General features: G+C 40.6%; 1 protein-coding gene across 1 annotated transcript; it reads right to left on the bottom strand.

Moving 5' to 3' along the window:
• Positions 1 to 458: 458 nt before the first annotated feature.
• On the bottom strand, positions 459 to 13,490 carry LOC122136663 (gastrula zinc finger protein XlCGF8.2DB-like). The gene is made up of 2 exons (XM_042721066.1): positions 13,383 to 13,490; positions 459 to 2,561 (listed from the first exon to the last, which is right to left on the bottom strand). The coding sequence occupies exons 1-2, from the start codon at positions 13,468 to 13,470 to the stop codon at positions 1,612 to 1,614; spliced, it is 1,038 nt and encodes a 345-aa protein (XP_042577000.1). The 5' UTR covers positions 13,471 to 13,490; the 3' UTR covers positions 459 to 1,611.
• Positions 13,491 to 15,185: the final 1,695 nt, after the last annotated feature.

Genomic DNA, 15,185 nt, shown 5'->3' with positions numbered 1-15,185 from the left:
GACTACGGTCAGTTAAATAGGATCTGAACCAATCCAGAGAAATCTCAGTCAGCCCATAGACCAATTCAAGTCGACTAAGTAATACCGTATGATCAATGGTATCAAAAGCTGCAATTAGATCCAGAAGGATAAGAACTGACACAGATCCAGTGTCAGATGCTAATATCAAGTCATTAGTAACTTTGACCGAGGCTGTCTCAGTACTGTGCAGTTTCCGAAACCCAGACTGGTATGGCTCAAAAAGGTTGTTAACAGTCAAGTGATTGTGTAATTGAGAAGCAACAACACCTTCTAAAATTTTTGCCAAAAATGGAAGATTTGATATTGGACGAAAATTGTTCACATCGGTATTTTGCTTTTTTAGAACAGGGGTGATAGCAGCAGTTTTAAGTGCTGTTGGCACAACACCAGTTGACAAAGAATAATTTATGATTGAAAGAACAATAGAACACAAAATGCCAAAACAAGATTTAAATAAACTAGTTGGCAGGGGATCAAGTACGCAAGTGGTAGCTTTCATATTAGATACCTGCACACAGAGTGATCCAGGGTGAACTGAAGAAAATAGATAGAGGAGTTACAGAAAAACATGAAAAATTGACTGCCGACATCTGTGAGCCGGAGAAATAAAATGGATGTTTACGGACACAAGCAGTTTAAGCACTAAAATGTGTGAGAAAATCATTACACAACTGAACTGAAGCAGTTTGAGAATTAGCACCATCACTTTAAGAAAACAATTAACAGTGTGAAAGTGCTGCATGGGATTATTTTGGCTATTTACAATAATCTGAGAAAAGTAGGATGCTCTTGCTTTTTCAAGTGCTACTTTATATTGACCCAGAGATGCTTTCCAAGCCTGATGAACAACACTCAAGCCAGAGCAACACCACTTACGCTCGTTTGCGGCAAGCAACCTTTTTTGAGCACAGTTCATCACTCTACCAAGGAGTTGAGTGTACGAAAGAGACGCAAGTGTACGAAACAGAGTGCGTGTTTTTAGAGGAGCAAAAGTGTCCAAATTTTATCCTCAAGGGGAGCTGTAGATAACCCTTCTAGTAGGCACTATTGCACTGGAATTTCACTCCACCCAGGGCAATGGTAGTAAATTATCAGGGACAACACCAGGATAATCCAGTCTTTTAGTCGTCCGTTGGGAATCAAGGATCGGAAGGATAGAAGATGTTGTTGAGTATCTATGTTCTGTACTCCGGCGAATGTACTGATTTGGCCGCAACAGTCACAGATGTCTTTGGCCAGACGATAGTTCCGTTTTATGGATAAAAGCTGGTGCACAGTGTAACGTAATAGCATGTTCAGCGAAGCCGCATCCGCTGTGGCAGATACCCCAGCAAAGCATAAATCCTCACCGGAGCGGCAGCCAAAATGCACCAGCTTACCCATTGAACCTGTAAATTAAATCTTTAATCCTTGAAAATAAGAATTGTATTGTTTGTTTAATGCCTTTATACAAGTCATATCAGATATATATTTTTATTATAGAAATACATTATGGAAAATGCAGATATCATTCATAAGTCACGCACACATGCGCTGATAGCTCTGAAGTAAGCTAAACCTGAAACAGAACCTACTCCGGAGCAGGTTATCTTAAGACAGCAAGTTGTTATCTGTTATTGATTTCTCTCCAGTGTGAATTTTCATGTGCCTGTAAAGGTTTCCTTTATTTGTGAAACTGACTCCACACTGTTGGCAGGTGTAAGGCTTCTCTCCAGTGTGAATTCTCATGTGCACTTTAAGGCTCCCGTTATGTGTGAAACTGACTCCACACTGTTGGCAGGTGTAAGGCTTCTCTCCAGTGTGAATTCTCATGTGCTCTTTAAGTTTTCCTTCATATGTGAAACGGGCTCCACACTGTTGGCAGGTGTAAGGCTTCTCTCCAGTGTGAATTCTCATGTGCTCTTTAAGGTTTCTTTCATGAGTGATACTGACGCCACACTGTTGGCAGATGTAAGATTTTCCTCCAGTGTGAATTTTCATGTGCCTGTACAAGTTTCCTTTATTTGTGAAACTGACACCACACTGTTGGCAGGTGTAAGGCTTCTCTCCAGTGTGAATTCTCATGTGCACTTGAAGGTTTCCTTTATGTGTGAAACTGACTCCACACTGTTGGCAGGTAAAAGACTTCTCTCCAGTGTGGATTCTCATGTGCCTGTTAAGATCTCCTTTATGCTTGAAACTCTTTCCGCACTGTTGGCAGAAAAAAGACTTCTCTCCAGTGTGAACTCTCATGTGGTCATTAAGGTGTCCTTTTCTATTGAATCTTTTTCCACACTGTTGGCAGGAGAATGTCTTCCCTCCGGTGTGAATTTTCATGGGGACTTTAAGGTTTCCATGTTCACCGAAACTCTTTTCACAGTGAAGAGGGGTGAAATAACTTTTAGTTCCTGTTTTATGAGCTGTTTTCTGTGAGAAAGTCTCTTTAATCTGCAGCCAACTGAAAGATTCTTCTTCGGTTTTAAAATCAGGACGAGTCTCAAATTGTTCTTCCTCTTCCATTTCATTCGGTACTATGCACTCTTCTTTCAGCAGCATGAGGTCTATGATGAAAAAAGGCAAATGAAAGTTAGCACAAAGAAACAGACATCAAAACATTTACCAACAAGCTAGATCAGGGGTTTCAAACTCAGTTCCTGGAGGGCCAAAGCACTGCACAGTTTAGATGCAACCCTAATTAAACACACCTGATATAGCTAATCAGGTCATTAAGGCGTATTTGAAAAGGATATGCGTGTTGGAGCAGGGTTTGTACTAAACTTTCCAAGCTTCGGCCCTCCAGCAACTGAGTTTGACACCCCTGAGCTAGTTCACGAGTTCACACTTACATATAATTAGCTGAAGTATATAATGCATATTTGGCGTGCTGTCCGGGGAAGGGCTCCGAGCTCGGGAATGGCTCCCGTAAACCTAGAGTCATAAAACATCCCCCCAAAAAGGCAATAGCAAAGGACAGACAGCCGCCAGACTATGGACCCCCCCCACAATAGCATTGAGATCTGGCGGGGGCTGATATTTGGAAAGTCAGCAGGTTGGCAGGCCGGAAGAGCCTACGTACTCCGGTGGGAGTGACTTATACATTTGGAAAGGTAGGCCCTACCGGCTGCTGGTATCGAACTACGTGATTTGTGCCACCCGGTCGGGAGGTCTCGAGCCGTTGCTCAACCAGAGCACCTCACTGCATTGGAACGGATGAGCCCTACCGGCCGATGAAGGAGGAGCAGTGTGATTGAACAGCTCGACCAGGAGGGCCCGAGTTGCCTCGACTGGAATAGGTCGCAGTGTTGGCGTACGGGCCCTACTGGCTGATGAGCCCCTGCTAATCAGTGGGCAACCAGGGCAGATAACTGACCGAGAGGGCCCATGAAGCCTCCGACTTGAGATCGAGACTCAGGACGATGGACGTGTAGGTCCTCTCAGTTGAGCAGATAAACAGGCTTTGGGCCGCCGACAAAGAGGACTCTAGCGACATCCGACGGGAGATCAATACTCACGGCATCAGATGGATAAGACCTGTTTGTGGGCAGCAAGTAAAGAAGCCCAACCGGGAGCACTCTCGCCGACATCTGACACGAGCACAATACTCAACTGCATCAGACGGGTAAGCCTCGCCGGCCGGGGAGCGGGAAAAGGAAAACCCGCCTGCGCGGGCTCTTGCGGCATACGATGGGAGATCAGGACTCAGGGCATCGAACGGGTAAGCCTCACCAGGCGGGGGGAAAAGATTTGGACAGCGTTTGGCAGGAGGTCGAGACAATTAACGTCGTACGGCTGAGCATCCCCACCCGTCAAACAGGAACGAAAAGTTAGGTGGCCATGAGACTCTCGCCGACGTCCGATGGGAGCTCATTACTCAAGGCATCGAACGGGTAAGCCTCTCCGACCATAGCATGGAGAAAGTAAAGTTTATGTGGCTGGGAGACTCTCGCCGACGTCCGATGGGAGCTCAATACTCAAGGCATCGAACGGATGAGCCTCTCCGACCGTAGAAAGGAAAAGGTAAGGTTGTCTAGCCGGGAGGCTCTCGCCGACGTCCGATGGGAGCTCAATACTCAAGGCATCGAATGGATAAGTCTCTCCGGACGCAAGACGGAAAGGTAAAGTTGTGTTGCCAGGAGGCTCTCGCCGGCATCTGATGGGAGCTCAATACTCAAGGCATCGAACGGGTAAGCCTCGCTGACCAAAGGAGGAAAAGGTAAGGGTGTGTGGCCGGGAGGCTCTCGCCGACGTCCGATGGGAGCTCAATACTCACAGCATCAGACGGGTAAGCATTTGTTGACCATAGGATCAAAAAAAAAAGTTGTCTAGCCGGGAGACTCTCGCCGACATCCGACAGGAGCTCAATACTCGCAGCGCCGAACGGGTAAGCCTCGCCGACCATAGAAAGGAAAAGTAATGTTGTCTAGACAGGAGGCTCTCCCCGACGTCTGATGGGAGGTAAATACTCGCGACCTCAAACGGGTAAGCCTCTCCGAACATAAGACAGAAAGGTAAAGTTGACTGGCCAGTATTTGGCCAGACAGTGAAGCTTTTATTATTATATTTTTTTTTTATTTACTTATTTATTTAAGTAAGGGAGTGTAGCCGGGAGGCTCTTGACGGCATCTAGTGGGAGCTCAATACTCACGACACGGACTGGTCAGGTTCGCCGGTAGTCGGATGGAAAGGCCAAGATCGCTTGACCGGGAGGGCTCTTGCAGCATTCGACGGGAGTTCAATACTCACTGCGCGGACGGCTAAGCGACACCCATAGTTGAAAGAAAAACATTCACTCGACCGGGAAAGCTCTTGCAGCACCTGCCAGGGAGTTCAATACTAAGAACGATTTGGGTTGTCTAAATGGGTAGATGCTATGAGGATTATTTTGTGTAACTGTTTAAAAATCCGATGAGCTGTTTCCGATAACATGTCAAAAAATCTTGGTGCGGTCTTTGCATTCGAAAGTTAAGCGTACAAAAAATTAAATAAATAGAATTTTCTGTGCCAGTGTACCCAAAATAAGTGTTATGAATCTGGATGCATAGGCATAACTCTGAAATCTGAGGTGATGTCGACTTTTGCCAGCCAAGTGCTAAGACCCATGACATATATAAGGTTATTTATTTATTTTTTTCTCCAGAATTTCTGAAATCATCAAGAGTAATCGAGGTGATTATGTTTCAAAACGGTAAGTTATACGGAGCTGATGGATCGATTAGGAGTTTCTTACCCTAGAATTTCCCAAGTAGCCACACCAGTGGCTAATGCAAACTGAGAAGGCGGGGCATCGAAAGGGCTGATCGTTAATGGGTATGGACCGGTATGATAGCCTTAAGCCAAAAATATCGCTGTTTTACAGTATGTTTTTTTTTTTTTATTATATATATATAAATGACTGGGTAAGTCATTTGGTTTGTTTCCTTAATTTGTTTCCTAAAAAGGAGAAGGAAAAATAAATAAATGAAGACTGACATCTTTATTTAACCTAAATATGTAATTACAGTTAATTTTAGTTATATAATACATGTACATATCATTTCATATCATTTAGTTTTATAACAATAATCATACACCTAATCTGATTTAATAACCCAATTTGAAGCAAAACCAGAATGTTCTCACAAGCTTTGTGAAATTATACCACGTAAACTTTTTATTAGACAGTCAGCTCCCCTCAAAACACGTTCATATAAACACCCAAATCAGTATTGGGGATTTTCCTCCAATAGTTCGTGCATCATGAACAGTGAGTGATCTGCCTGCTACAGTAAGTCAAATTATTATTATTATTATTATTTTTTTTTACATCAAGAGGGCTCGGATGAAAAATGGCAACTTTTGATGTCCACATTCAAGGATTTATGATTGCCGTAGCACCTCTGTTGTAAAGAATTGTTTAAAAATTCAAGATTAAGTGTACATTTGAATTAAATGTTTAGCCAAACGAGGATTAAATTGCAGTGACATGGAGAAACAATCATCGGGAAGTTGGGCCCTTTGAAGGTTTTTGACAATGTATGTACATTATATTGTTTAAAGTACGTTAAGTTTGTTCAATAGAACAGTATCGTTAATTGCTTTTCATACCTCATTTAACCCGATCACCGAGGCCTCATTGCTATTATATATGTATTTCAGGTCATTTTTAAAGGCTATTGTTTGATAAGGGCCAGGTTTTTTTTTTCTTTTTCTCTTCCTTCTTTCTCCTTTCCTTGGCTTCTGTGAAAGCGTTCGCTGCTGCAGCAGTGGAGAAATATAGATAGAGGCTCCTGCGGGAGCGAGAACTGCAGCGGCAGTGGAGAAATATAGATAGAGGCTCCTGCGGGAGCGAGAACTGCAGCGGCAGTGGAGAAAAATAGGGAAAGCTCCTGAGGGAGCACAGAGATATAGATAGAGGCTCCTGCGGGAGCGGACAGTGCAGCGTTAGTGGAGAAATATACATAGAAGCTCCTGCGGGAGCGAGAACTGCAGCGGCAGTGGAGAAATATAGATAGAGGCTCCTGCGGGAGCGAACGCTGCAGCGGCAGTGGAGAAAATAGGGAAAAGCTCCTGAGGGAGCGAGAACTGCAGCAGGGTTTTTTTTGGTTTTTGTTTTTTTAGAATGTGCAACTTTAAGGTTATTAGGTTTAAAGACACATGCATTTCCTCTTAATCACACGAATAAAAAAAGTATTGAAAAACTAGCCGATGTGCACGTTGGCTAGACTTGGAGAGAGGTGCCTAATAATACTCGCGTCACATGTGAATTAGGTTGCGCTTGTTGATTGTTTCTTAGTGGTAAACATTTTTTTTTTTACAAAACAGTTGGTTTAGCTGCTTGATATTGACAATTGATGTGTCCTATCGTATTATTTTAATCTGTTATCTTAATTAAGAACACTCTAGTTTGTACTGCAAACAGTTTTACTGTTTACTGCACGTTGTTATTCTCCTCGTTATTTACCTATAGCAGCTAATGAAATGGAAGTCTCACCCATAGGCTCACTTCAGCGTTGAGGAAAAAGGTGGATAATCGATAGGTACATACAGGTCCTTCTCAAAAAATTAGCATATTGTGAAAAAGTTCATTATTTTCCATAATGTAATGATAAAAATTAAACTTTCATATATTTTAGATTCATTGCACACCAACTGAAAATATTTCAGGTCTTTTATTGTTTTAATACTGATGATTTTGGCATACAGCTCATGAAAACCCAAAATTTCCTATATCTCAAAAAAATTTGCATATTATTTCATCCGACCAATAAAAGAAAAATGTTTTTAAAACAAAAAAAGTCAACCTTCAAATAATTATGTTCAGTTATGCACTCAATACTTGGTCGGGAATCCTTTTGCAGAAATGACTGCTTCAATGCGGCGTGGCATGGAGGCAATCAGCCTGTGGCACTGCTGAGGTGTTATGGAGGCCCAGGATGCTTCGATAGCGGCCTTAAGCTCATCCAGAGTGTTGGGTCTTGCGTCTCTCAACTTTCTCTTCACAATATCCCACAGATTATCTATGGGGTTCAGGTCAGGAGAGTTGGCAGGCCAATTGAGCACAGTAATACCATGGTCAGTAAACCATTTACCAGTGGTTTTGGCACTGTGATCAGGTGCCAGGTCGTGCTGAAAAACGAAATCTTCATCTCCATAAAGCTTTTTCAGCAGATGGAAGCATGAAGTGCTCCAAAATCTCCTGATAGCTAGCTGCATTGACCCTGCCCTTGATAAAACACAGTGGACCAACACCAGCAGCTGACATGGCACCCCAGACCATCACTGACTGTGGGTACTTGACACTGGACTTCAGGCATTTTTGGCATTTCCTTTTCCCCCAGTCTTCCTCCAGACTCTGGCACCTTGATTTCCGAATGACATGCAAAATTTGCTTTCATCCGAAAAAAGTACTTTGGACCACTGAGCAACGGTCCAGTGCTGCTTCTCTGTAGCCCAGGTCAGGCGCTTCTGCTGCTGTTTCTGGTTCAAAAGCACACGCCTGTGCACGGTGGCTCTGGATGTTTCTACTCCAGACTCAGTCCACTGCTTCCGCAGGTCCCCCAAGGTCTGGAATCGGTCCTTCCTCCACAATCTTCCTCAGGGTCCGGTCACCTCTTCTCGTTGTGCAGCGTTTTTTTGCCACACTTTTTCCTTCCCACAGACTTCCCACTGAGGTGCCTTGATACAGCACTCTGGGAACAGCCTATTCGTTCAGAAATTTCTTTCTGTGTCTTACCCTCTCGCTTGAGGGTGTCAATGATGGCCTTCTGGACAGCAGTCAGGTCGGCAGTCTTACCCATGATTGCGGTTTTTGAGTAATGAACCAGGCTGGGAGTTTTTAAAAAGCCTCAGGAATCTTTTGCAGGGTGTTTAGAGTTAATTAGTTGATTCAGATGATTAGGTTAATAGCTCGTTTAGAGAACCTTTTCATGATATGCTAATTTTTTGAGATAGGAATTTTGGGTTTTTCATGAGCTGTATGCCAAAATCATCAGTATTAAAACAATAAAAGACCTGAATATTTCAGTTGGTGTGGCAATGAATCTAAAATATAAGAAAGTTTAATTTTTATCATTACATTATGGAAAATAATGAACTTTTTCACAATATGCTAATTTTTTGAGAAGGACCTGTAGCTGAAATAATTTTCTCGCAAATCAATCTTTTTCATCCGTTTATCTGAGTGAAGTGTAATTTAAAATACAGGAAAAATTATGAAGTGTAATTTAAAATACAGGAAATGTTTTTGTATTCTATGAAGTTTGTGGCGTGGCTGAAAATAATATCAAGATCCTTGTGTCACAACGTCTTTAACAACTTTCAGCAACCAATGGCACCTTTTAGCGACTTACCTAAAAATGTATTTGCAACACTTACTGTGCCGCTAGCGCGAGAGCTTGAGGCCTGGCTGTATGATGACGCTGCGGCTGGATGAGCCACGGTAAAAGGTTGAGTTGAAGCGGGGAGCCAGTGGGGCTTTGCTGCGGTGAGATCGGGGGCACTGCCCAGGCTCGTTGGCAGCCTGCCGCTGCGAGCCCGCGCTTAAGGACACCCGTTTTTATGTGCCGCGGGGCAATGGAGGTGTCGAGCGAGGCGAGTTCGGGGCCTTGCGAGTTTAACCCGATATATTGGCCTCCCTGTTGTTGTGGATTTAGGAGTGAGGTTTGGCGGATTGCTGGGAGACTAATAACTTAGATCGTACAGATCCGCTTTGTTTACCTTCGCGAGGACGGAGCGTCGGAATTAATCGCCTTTTGCCTCGGGATTACGTGCGGTCCACTTCCGATTAGAGGAATTGTAGGCACAGCCTAAAGATAAAAGGACACCGGGGGAAAAAAATGGACGTGACGCCGGTAGATGCGAGGTTAAGTCTTGGCGTCATGGGGAGCGTGTGGCTGGTCGAGCAGAGCAGCGGCCGCAATGGAGCACGGAGCTTGTGGCGGTGTCTGGCGGAGAAGGAGCGATCCTGGGCCCGGCAGATTGGCCAGAGAACTGAAAAATCCCCAATATAGACCTCGTTTTCAAAATAAGAAAAGCTGAGTCTGCCATATAATGGCAAAAGGTGCAAACCGAATGCTGATAAACCGTCAATGGATAGGGGTAAGTCAGCTGTATTTATAACCTAGTGTTGATTATCTTAAGTGAGCTCCACCTGTGCTAATTAGGCTACGTATCTGACGTGCTCCTCCCGAACCTTGTTAATAAAACATCATATAGTATATTCATGGGGATTGCGATGTAGAATACTACTGCTGTTTTTTCTTTTTTTTCCAACAAGTGAATTTAAAAGTTAAGCAATAAATGGCAAATGACCATACAATAGTAAACTTATGAGTTCGTTTCGTGTTGTTTTCGCTGGTTGGGTTTCTAATGTGTGGATGGTATGTAATTCTTTAATTGATAAAAAGACAATTTTTTGGTTTTTTGGTTGTTAAAAAAAAGGTGCGCTCATCCAAAACAGTTACGTTAAATCCTTCGCTGACTGCTGATTTAAATCTAGCAGGTCTGTTGTGTCTTCTGCCGCAAGTTCAGGCAGTGACAATTTTCTCCAACCAATCAGTGATCAGCAGAGTTTATACATCACGTTTTGGCAACGGTATGGTTTGATTGGAACCTTGGCCGAGGTGGTACTAAAAAAAGTACCCAGGTACTGTACCCAGTGGAAGACCCCCTAAAAGTGAGCCGTACCGTGCCTTACCATGCTGTGGAAAAGTGCCATAAGAAAGAAAAATTGGGTGTTCCTTGCACCCAATTTGTAATTTTTTGATAGAGAAATTATATATTTTTATTATTACTGAAGTGTTTATTTCATTTGATATTTTTAATATTTTCAACAAGTGACTGATTTTTTTTTTACACCTGTGAAAGATATTGAGTAAAGTTTATAATAGGTTTGTCCACATCAGACTGAAATGTGGCATACAATGAAATTTGTTGTTATGCTAAGGTTAATGTAAGTATTTTTGTTGATGTTTTCCTTATGTTCATTGGGTGAACCGGATATCACTAAACTGCAGTGTTGTGAACGCGCTCATAACAGACCCGGGAGAGAAGTCAATGCTGAATAAAGTCGTAGTTTTTGATATTTTTGGACCAAAATGTATTTTCGATGCTTCAATAAATTCTAACGGACCCTCTGATGTCACATGGACTACTTTGAAGATGTTTTTATTACCTTTCTGGACGTGGACAGTATACCGTACATACATTCTCAATGGAGGGACAGAAAGCTCTCGGACTAAATCTAAAATATCTTATACTGTGTTCCGAAGATGAACGGAGGTCTCACGGGTTTGGAACGACATGAGGGTGAGTCATTAATGACAAAATTTTCATTTTTGGGTGAACTATCCCTTTAACTAATGAACCTTAGTGAAGAAGGACCGCAGATGAGGCATTAAGTGCATGGCTTTGTGACCAACATAACATTTTACAGAGATTAATGTAGCAATGTGGTCTAAGTTGTTCAAGATCAGTTTTAATCATGTAACTGTTAATAGATTTGAACAAAGAAATAAAGTGTTACCAAGCACAGGCCGTATTGATTGCAAATACAAAAATAAGATGAGTAAAGAAAATGCAGTACTTATTAAAATAATTGAAAACCGCTGTTAACAGGTTAATATAACGTTTCCCATTCTATGACTAGTAAAATAATGGCATCTTACTCTGACAAACATGGTTCTCCTCAGAGAAGCTGCGCTTCTTCTTGTGTGACAGGTGTCAGCGTTAAGGCACAATACTGCCACCTGGGTGCTCAACCAGGTTCTGGTGCTGGAGTATTTACATGTGGTATTATCATAAGGGAACTGCTTATTTTAAATATTGCGGTTATCGCTAATACCGGTATATCGTCACACACTAAATTAACACGATATCGATAATTGTTGCTTTGAATATCACGGTTACCATCAATACCGGTATATCGCGACACCCCTAGTAACTACAGTAATTATCAAAGTGGGAAGTGATGTCCTCTGGGGGCATTTGGCCAGGGGTGTTTTTACACCACAGACAAGGTTTGAGAAGGAAAAAATCATTATGAAAATATAATAATTTTTTCCTTAAAATGTTCTTCCTAACTTCAGGCCTTATTCTCATGTCATATGTAACTGTGATGTTCTGCAAAACAGCAAACTTTAAAACACTTTTTTCCTTACTGGTCAAGATCTGAAGGTCAAATATGATTCTGGAGCACAAAACCAGTCTTAAGTCACTGGGTTATATTTGTAGCAAAAGCCAAAAATACATTGTATGAGTCAAAAGTATCAATTTTCTTTTATGGCAAAAATTATTAGGATATTAGGTAAAGATCATGTTCCATGAAGATATTTTGTAAATTTCCTACCATAAATATATCAAAACTTAATTTTTTGATTAGTAATATGCATTGCTAAGAACTTAATTTAGACAAATTTAAAGGTGATTTTCTCAATGTTTTGATTTTGTTGCACCCTTAGATTCCAGATTTTCAAATAGTTGTATCTCAGCCAAATATCATCCTTTCCTAACAGTTTATTAATTCAGCTTTCGGATGATCCATAAATCTAAATTTCGAAAAATTGACCCATGGTTGACTGGTTTTGTGTTCCAGGGTCACAAATCTGTTTTCTCTCAGGTACATCGCAGTGTAAGCTTCACAGTGAACATTACTACATCACTCTCATCAGCGTATTCCATATCAACAACAAAAATATATCTAGACTCCATATAGTGGTTGTTTTGGGAAAATACCAGGTATTTTGAGCAGTAGGATTATATAAAAAAAAAAAATGTGCTAATATAAAATTAAATTAAGTAGCCTATATAAAATCGCCAAATAAACCTATCTACCAGTAAAAATCAAGTACTTTTGTACTTCCACTCGAGTGAAATTTAAATAGGAGTAGTTTTACTTTTACTGGAGTATTATTTTATTATACCTATCTGTACTTTTACTCAAGTTCTTGATTTGTAAACTTCGTCCACCACTGATGTTAATACTTTAAATTTTAATTTGTTAGAGGGAAAACCCCTTGAAATGCTCCATCTCATTTTCGAGGGGGACCTTAAAGCTGCAGTCCATAACTTTGTGTTCAAATGTTACATAACCGAATACACCATGAATCCATTTTCCAAACCGTGTTTTTGGCTTGTCCTGAATCACTACGGTACACCTATAATAAGTGTTTATATTCAGACTATTTTAGACTGGTTCGAGTAGGAACCACTGCAGTGTAGACCAGACCTGCGTGACTCGTCATAGACATAAACAGAGAGAAGTAGCTCTGGCTACAATCTTCTTCTGCAAGACGCATGCAGTTCTGCTTATTTACCGCTAAAACTTGCAAGACTGCAGCTTTAAACGAATTGTGCCAGTTATTTTGGAAGTGGACCAAGACCACCTCTTGAGCTGGTTCTCGGTTCGGTTGTTTGCTGTATTCACACCTGCCCAAAAGATCCGCACTAAGAGGGGAAATTAACTTGAGTTTGATTAAATCAAACCAAACAGGACACTTGTGAATACACCCTTAATGATGAGTGACAGAATTAAAATGTTTTAAAAAGACCAACTTTTGTTTTGTGTATTCAATGTCCATGTCTGAAAGAATTAACTTTTAAATATTTATTTGGGGCATTTAGAGGATTTTTTTTCTCCACAATTATTGTTATGTAATTATTTGTGTTTGGATTCATTCATTAAAAAAATCATGCACTTATTTAGATTAAAAAATAATTAACTGACAGCCCTAATTATTACTCAATATGTCATTGTCATCCAATTTTTGCAGAATTGTAACATTTAACTGAATGAAAGAAAGAGAGAAAGAACTGCATCCAAAAAATTACATTTTCTGTAATTTTCTCAAGTATTTTACACACCTGGACATTTTTTTAATAAGTATCAAAGGGGAATGAAAACCAACCTGTTTGTTCTTCAGTATCTTCTTGTTTGACTCTCAATGTTTCTTCAATCTTCACATCTTCTCTCTCCTCCTTAATAATAAACTCCATCTTTATAACAGTGTGAGGATCTCAGGAGTTGATCTCAGCAGTTTGGACAATCTGTCATGTTTAAGATGAGAATAATTAACAAAGAGAAATCAATCCAAACTAAATCTCAATCCCTAGTTCAGTAGTCAGCACACTGGTAAGGGACTCGATTAGATTAAACTGATTCATGAGTGGATGCGCTCAAAATAACGTGTATATAATCGTTAGATAAAGCTGTACAATGTTACAGTCAATATTAATGAATTATCGCTTGTAAAAACTAAGACTCAACGGTTTACACTGATGTAAAGAGTGTAAATGTTTAAAAACACAAACCCTTCTTCAGCCGAATCACAACAGACAGGAGCGCGACGCTGCCTTATGACGTCACAGCGGTGTACCAAAATAAAAGTCCATCACACGTTAAACAAATCAAGCAGTTATTCAACAGTTATTCAGTATTTTATGAGTTATTTGAAGTTGAATTATTGGTTAAATAAATGTTGGCTAGAACCTTTTCTAACCATTTAATATATTATTATTGTAAGAATTTAGAACCATTTATTTTTTTCCATTTTTTTTTTTTTTTACTATTTTTACTACAAAAACAAAAACAACAACAAACAAACATGGTTTCTATAGTTAAACCATGGTAGCCACAAGTTAACCATTGTTCTGCTACACTAACCAAAGTTTAACCATCGTATGTATAGTAAAACTGTGGTTATACAACAGGTTATCAATACACCAAAATCAATACTCCACTTTTAATATAATAAAACCATGGTTAATTTGTCAATAAAAATGAACTTTTGTTAGGGCCAGAGATTACTCAAAAACTCAAATACAAGCAAATATTCAACAGTCAATAGACATGCTGTGATGTTATTAATCGTGCAATGGTAAATGATGTAAAATGTCATTTTATACAGGTGCTGTTGACACTGAATGTAGTACATACTAATACTTCAAGTAAAGGTCTTACTGAATTTTCTGTGTTATAGTAATGCAGTAATCTAATGAATATAATTGACTGTCTTGGTATTTTGCTTTTAAATGTTTGTAGGATCTTAAATGTCCACAGAATGGTATGAGCACAGAGGATGGGGAGGTTACAGCAGCATCTTGGAAGTGGTATTCTGTCTCGGATGAGGCATTAGGGAGCAGACCCTCCATCACACACCACCCAACATTATTGCCTCATCCGGATCAGATGTTGATGTAACCTCACCATCCTCGGTGAGGTCAACAGCTGAAAGAGCAGAGAGGAAGAGGAAAGAAACAGAGGAGCCAATCCACAAGATGGAGGAGAGGGAAGCAGTAGAAAGGGAGGAGAGAAGATGGAGAGAGATGATGGAAAGAAGAGAAAGAGAGAGACTAGAACGAGAGGCCAAGGATAGAGAAGAAAGAAGAGACCGAGAAATGAGAGAGAGAGAGGAAAGACGAGACAGGGAGACAAAGCAGAGATTTCTTCAGCTTTTAGAGCTCATGGCAAAAAATAAAGAATGTTAATAAACTACACTTTCTTTCCATTTATTTATGCTGAGGTTTTCATTTGATTCGTGCTGTTTTATCAAGTTTTGTTGCAATGTTAGTTTCCAGGGATTTACAGTAGCTAGATTTTGTCAGTTGTAAAGTGCCTAATGTGAATAAGAGCACAAAGCTTAAGACAAAGGCCTCATTTACACTGCCAGTTAAATGTGACCCAATTCCGATTTTTTGCTCATATGTGACAC

The sequence above is a fragment of the Cyprinus carpio genome, chromosome B3, assembly GCF_018340385.1.
Source record: "Cyprinus carpio isolate SPL01 chromosome B3, ASM1834038v1, whole genome shotgun sequence".
NCBI classification, from domain to species: domain Eukaryota; kingdom Metazoa; phylum Chordata; class Actinopteri; order Cypriniformes; family Cyprinidae; genus Cyprinus; species Cyprinus carpio.
This window is presented reverse-complemented; position numbering and strand designations above follow the sequence as displayed.

Excerpts from the sequence above, each read along its gene's own strand:
- LOC122136663 (XM_042721066.1), bottom strand. The coding sequence starts at position 13,470 with ATGGAGTTTATTATTAAGGAGGAGAGAGAAGATGTGAAGATTGAAGAA. Across the intron at positions 2,562-13,382 it reads AGATACTGAAGAACAAACAG|ACCTCATGCTGCTGAAAGAA; the intron begins GTTGGTTTTCAT and ends TTTTCATCATAG.